We start from the raw sequence: 6,582 nt of genomic DNA, 5'->3' as shown, positions 1-6,582 counted from the left end.
TAATGTTTTCTTTTTTCTCTGTAGGTAAAAGTTGCAATTCTTATTTAATACTAATGCTGTATCGCTTATTTTATTCCTTAAAAGATTTTCTGCAAATCTCATTGGCAGTTTTTATTTTTAAAAAGTTATTTATAAAAACCTATTGTTTACAAAAATAAAGATTCTTTAATCCCTAAATTAAATTTTTTATCTAAAAGCGTATCGATGAGATTTCCGGAGAATCTTTTCAAGAATAAAATAAGCCCTACGTCATTAGGATTGAATAATAATTGCAACTTTTACCTAAAGTGAGACAGAAAATATTAAACTGTAAAAACTACTGTTAAAAAAAGAATAAGTTATAATCAACAATAAAATATTTTACTCGATTTTATAAATCATTTTTAACAACGTTTATTTTTTAGCTTGAAATAACTTTAGTTCATGTTTAATTTAAAAAACAAGTATAATTAAAATTCCCTTTCCCTCTTAAATCTTAGGCTAAATTTCATGAAAATAGTTATGACGAAAAAAAAATTTTGAAATGAATTCATTAACATTAATTAAATTTTGTTGACTATGTGTAATTTTAGTTCATTTTTTCAAACATGAAATTTTTTAAACTACCATTTTTTTAATTCTGCAAAATAAAAATAAATTGTCCTAAAATTTTCAGAAAATAACTTTAAATTTTCCTAATAATCTAGAGAATATTCTTTGACTTTCTAAAAACCTTTCCAAATTTATAAAAACCTTCTCTTTTACAAAATTGTAAAAAAATCTACATTTTTCTCCAAATTTGTATGATTATCAAATTAAACATTTTTTTAAAATATTTTTAATATATCTGAACGTTCTAAATGTCTTAAAATTTTTCCAATTTTTCTTAAAATATTTTAAAGATAAACAAATTTGCCTTCCAGACTCCCAGATTATTTTTCGAAATTGTTTTGAAATACTTTGAAATCTTTTAGAAAAATCATTCGACATTTTTCTGGGAATCTAAAGAAAAAATTTGTATTCTCTTGAAACCTTCCGTAATTTTAATCCAACTTGCTGTTTCAAAATTTTCAACAATCTACAATCTACAGTTTTAAATCATCAAAAATGTACATTTCGTTTTAAATTTTTCGGAATCTTCTAAAGATTTTAATTATTTTCGATTCTTTTAAAAATTACTGAAACTTCTACAAATAAAAAAAAATTAATCCGAAAAAATTGTTTTAAATCTTTCAGGTCTTTTTTTGGACATATTTTAAAATCTTCAAAACTTAAAATTAACCTTTTAAAAGAATATCTGAATAATTTTGAATTTTCCCATAGTCTTATTGTCCGTTTAATAGCAAAATTAAAAAAAAATATATATATATAAAATTGAAAAATAGAAAGTTATCAAATTTAAAAAAGGTACTATAAAGTTATAAAACATTTATAAAATTTCATCCACGATAAGCTGATTGTCTTTATTACATTACAGTCATCCAAAACTGTAAAATAATTTATATCTTCATTGAATTATTCTTTAACTGACATAATTTAAACATTTGAAATGAAAATAAACATTTATTAATCATTCTTTTCTGTAGATTCGATGAAACAAATTATGAGAAATAATTTGAAACCTAAATGCACTGATAGACGAGAATAAAGCAATGTACAATGGATAAAACAGCAATTTGGAAATTATTTTGAAAACTTGGTTCCTATGCTGCGATTCCTTATTTAGAATAAGATCCTCTAGTTCATGTTTAATTTAAAAACAATTATAATGAAACTTCCCTTTTTGTCCTAAATCTTAAATTATATTTCATGAAAAGAGTTATGCCGAAAAGCAATTTTATAAATGAATTCATTAAAATTAATTAAATGTATTTACAATTTATAATTTTAGTTCATTTTTTTAAACTTGAAAATATATTAAGATATCATTTTTTTATTACTTATTAAATAATGCTCAATATTCACAGTTAATATTAACAATAAAATAATATTTTTTAAAAGAGAAAAACTCTAAAAACATATGTAACACTGTTGCCACAACACTACAGTTTGATATCGTCCCTTAAAATATTATTTGCCATTATTTAATAATATTTAGATCATTTGGTGGTTTGAGAAATTGAATTTTGTTAGCTTTGTCCTGCTCCCGATTACTTTTTTTCCCCGATTTACAATCAAAACAAACGTACTTCGCGATTTATGTTCAAAATTTTAACACTGCGGATATTTGATCTAAGAGCAGTTTTTTTAGTTTTCCTTCGCTTAGAAAATGGAAAATGTCGAAAAGATCAATCAAAACATTCAAAGATTATTTAACACTGTCAGTACATTACTTTTAATGCGTTATTAAAATCAACGTTCTTATTTTGTCATGCATTTGCAACGATCATAGGCCAACTGCATAGCAGTACGGTATGGCCTTATAGATTTCGACGTTACTGACCGAGTATGACGTAATGTTAGAATACTCAATAGCGTGTTTGTTTTCTAGTGAATAGTAAATTCCAGATTTGCACCACTCTGCTTCATCAAATTAAATTATTCGAGCATGCCTAGCGATTAAGCAAACGTATAGGGATCGAGGGTTTTGCTAGAACACGGCTGAACGTCATCCGGTGGCGGACGCCACTTTTCAGACCACGTCGTGGTTTCAACAATGGTCACATCAATCGCCTCCGACTCCCCGTTACTCGGTTTCGGCTCGACCTCCCAGTTCAAGCCATTTTCAGTCACTTCAATTTGCCTCGTCTCTGTCATATTCCAATAAGCTTGAATATCATTACCCTGGGGTTTCGAAGACTTGACATTTGTTGACTTCGCACCTACATTCTTCGGAGTGGAACGCGACTGAGGTCTCTCGATATTCTTCAGAGGAAGTTTCTGCGGCACCACTCGCTTCGGTTTTGTTTCCTCGAGGCTAATGCTCGTTCCTGTTTTACTTGCGGAAAGACTCCCGTTTCCACCTATGCTAGTCTCGTCTTTTTTTTTCCTTCGCCTTTTCCGCTCAGCTTCGAGGTCCTCTTTTTGGACTTCCTCGTTGTCATCATCGTCATGCAAGAAATTCTGCCTCGCTGAGGCCCAGTGATCTTTTCTGTTTGCGGTTTTGAACCTATTTTCGTAACTACTGGTACTATTTCCCCTGTGAGCGTTGTTGGAGTTTGCGTTTGGCTCGGTGCTACGCTTCTTGGATTGCTGATCCTTCCATCTGTTGGGACTTTTATCCTTTAGGGTCGCCTGGAACAAAGTAGGAAAATGAATAAATTCATAACATTAACAAGGTGGCGATTCGACAAACGATTTCAAATTCCCAGATTTTTCCCGATCAAGTTTTTTTTATTTTCCCGGTCAACTAAAAGTAACATTCATAATTGCCGCCAAACCCAAACATTCATTTTAATTCATGACGTTCATTCTGAACATCCTTTAAAAGAACAGAGCAAAAAATTGCACAATAAATGAATTTTCAATTAGAATAGTTGAATTTTAAACCAAATGATGAATTTTCAACTAAAAAGATGACGTGTTAAAAAAAAAATTAATTTTCAAACAAAAAGTTGAATTTTCTACCCAAAATACATGAATTTTTAATAAAATACTTAAATTGTCAAGTAAAGAAAAAAATATTCAACCAAACAGATGAATTTCGAACTGAAACAAAAATAATTTTTAACAGAAAATGGAATAGTTACATTTTTAGTTTAAAAAATTAATGTTCAATCTAACTGATTAATTTTCAAATAAAATTATCAATCTTCAAATGGAATAGTTAAACTTAAAAAAATATTTCAACTGAAACAATGAATCTTCAATTCAAATAGCTGAATTTTCAACAACAAAAGTAACTTTGACTAAAAACGATAAACTGTCAACCAAAACTGAAATAATTCAGTTTTAAGTTATAAATTCGATGTTTAACCAAAAAATACATATTTTCAATTCAAATTATCAGTAAAAAAATTGGCTAATTAAATTTTTAGTCAAAAAAATGAATGTTCAGCCAAAGAAATGAATTTTTAACTAATGGAATACTCAACTGGAATAATAGATACATTTTCAGTAAAAAAATATCTTTAAACCAAGAAAGAAACAAATCTTCAACAAAGCAATTAAATTATCGGCAAAAAAAAACTTTTCATCCAAAGAAAAAACAATTTTTCAGTTAAATAGCTATTTTTCAACCAAATAAATGCATTTTTATTTAAACTGATAAATCTTCAACCAAACAAAAAAATAATAATTTCTAACAAAAGCGTGTAACTTTCAAACAAGTAATTTTTTCCAACCTGAAAGATGATTTTTCTACTAAAATTATGAATATTTAACTGGAATACTTGAATTTTTAAACATAAAGAAGAATTTTTTAACCAGTAGAAAAAGATGATTTTCTCACCAAAAAAAAATGTCAAAAACATTCGTGAATTTTAAACGTAATAGTGGAATTTTCATTTAAAAATGACAAATTCTTAGCCAAATTTTTGAATTTTGAAGTAGTAAAGATAAATATTGAACTAAAAATGTGAGAGTTAAATTTTCAGTTGAAAAAATTAATTTGCAATCAAACTGATGAATTTTCAATTAAAATGATGATTCTTCAATTGGAATAGGTGAATTTCATACCTAACAAAAAGATGAATTTTTAATCATAGAGATTAATATTCTACAAATAAAGACGAATTTTGCACAAAATATATACATTTTTTAAACAAATAGCTTAATTTTAAATAAAAAATATCAGTCATTAACCAAATAGTTGAATTTTCCGTTGCAAATCTAATTAATTTTGAAATTAAATGATGAATCATCAAAAAAAAACTTAATTTTGAACAAAAGATTAACAATGTAACAACATTTTCTATTATAATTCAGAAAAATCTAAAAACTACTTTTTAGATTTTTCTAAATTCTTCTTAATTTCTTTTTTAATTTGAAACAGGTAACTTTTCAATTTTAAGGAATTCTCGGTTTTTTAATTAAATTCCTGTTCATTTTCCGGTCAATGAAATTTCGGGTTTCCCAATCAAGAAGAATTGAAGAATCAATCAATAAATTTAGAAAATTTTTAAATTATATCATTTTAAGTAATTTTAAGCTAGAAACATTAAAAATTGAAGGATTACATCGTTTTTTATAAACTGAACACTTCTTGGATTAAAAGTTTAATTATTTTCATTTTAAATAGTTTTAAAATCCGTAAAATGCTTCAAAATTTTATTTTAAAAACTTGAAACATCTACATGTTGTTTTAAACTTCTTCAAATTTTAAATTATTTTATAAATTTTTTTAGAACTTCTAAACGTCTTTTTAAATGATTCAAATTTTTTCTAACATTTTTCCTAAAGATTTTTTTTAATTCTGCCAAATAAAAAAATTCTCTAAAAATCTTTCACATTAATTTTGGATAATTTTGTAAATATTTCTTAATCTTCTTAAATATTCTCTTTAAATTAATTTTTCAAAATAAAAAAATCATTTTCAATTTTCCAAGGAAATATTTCTTATTCTTCTGAAGCCTTACAAAATTCTTAAAAAGCTTCTACATTTTTTGTTCAAAATCTGCAGAATTCTATATTTTGTTTTAAATTAGGCTGTGGGCTAATTGCACCTACATTTTGGTACGCATAGCCGAATTTTGTCAGTACATGTAGACACAACGTTTACATTATTTGAAATATTGTCAATTTTTGAATTAATTTTGAATTTTTTAACTTCTAAATATCTCTTTACTCAAAGTTTTGTTGTTTTGCTTAGTTTTAAAATTTTATTTTATAATTAATGATTTTAAATAAACAGTCAGATACTTCTAAATATGAAGTAATTGATCTTTTTCTTAATTAAAAAATTCGAAATTTCAGTAAAAATGTTTTTATTCAAAAAGCTTCTCTTGTCTAAGTCTTTAAAGCTGCATTTTAAAAATCTTCAAAATAAATTGTACGCTTAAAAACTAATGTATAAAATGGAAAATATTACCATTAAGCATTCTATGCTGAATTATATAATAATTGAAAAATATCTCAATTCAATTAATTATTTAAAAAACGATTGAAATAAAAATTAAGCAGATTTTTTCTCTAAAAATTTGTCAAATTGCCGGTAAAAAAATAAATTAACTGTCATTTCTCGGTTTTTCCCGGACCCCGCTGGACCCTCCTGGTAAGAGCCCGTGAAATTCCATAAAATCTGATATTGCCTGAAAACCTGGAAAATTTATTAAAATACTTTGGGAGATTTCAAAATCCCTTTTATTCATTGAAATCCTCGGAAATCTGATAAAATCCGTTAAAGTTTCTTTGAATTAAAAAATATATATTAACACCTTATACGTTATTTAGATCCTTCCAAATCTTCAAAAATTCCATGAAGTTATTTAAAACCGCATAAAATTTCTTTAAATCTCTTAAAATGATAAAAATCCTTGAATATTTCTTTTTTTTAAATCTCTATAAAATTTCTCAGAATATTTTACAATATCGTAAAATATTTCAAACCATTTGTAATATTTGAAATTCCTTGAAATTTTTTAAAGGTCATGAAAATTCCTTGGACTCTTAAAATATCCTATAATATTTAAACCCTTTAAAAATTTTTTTTATTATTTTAAATAC

At 25.7% G+C, this 6,582-nt stretch overlaps 1 protein-coding gene across 1 annotated transcript in view; it reads right to left on the bottom strand.

Annotated features, from left to right (window-relative positions):
• Positions 1-2,209: 2,209 nt before the first annotated feature.
• Positions 2,210-6,582, bottom strand: part of LOC117169396 — a 21,246-nt gene continuing 16,873 nt past the window's right edge. Inside the window, exon 6 of the mRNA XM_033355763.1 lies at positions 2,210-3,213. Within this exon, the coding sequence (XP_033211654.1) occupies positions 2,539-3,213 (675 nt within the window). The 3' untranslated portion in view covers positions 2,210-2,538. The remainder of the gene's footprint in view (positions 3,214-6,582) is intronic.

Source organism: Belonocnema kinseyi, chromosome 3, assembly GCF_010883055.1.
Source record: "Belonocnema kinseyi isolate 2016_QV_RU_SX_M_011 chromosome 3, B_treatae_v1, whole genome shotgun sequence".
Taxonomy (NCBI): Eukaryota; Metazoa; Arthropoda; class Insecta; order Hymenoptera; family Cynipidae; genus Belonocnema; species Belonocnema kinseyi.
The sequence above is the reverse complement of the archived record's forward strand: the minus strand, read 5'-3'. Positions and strand labels throughout refer to the sequence as shown.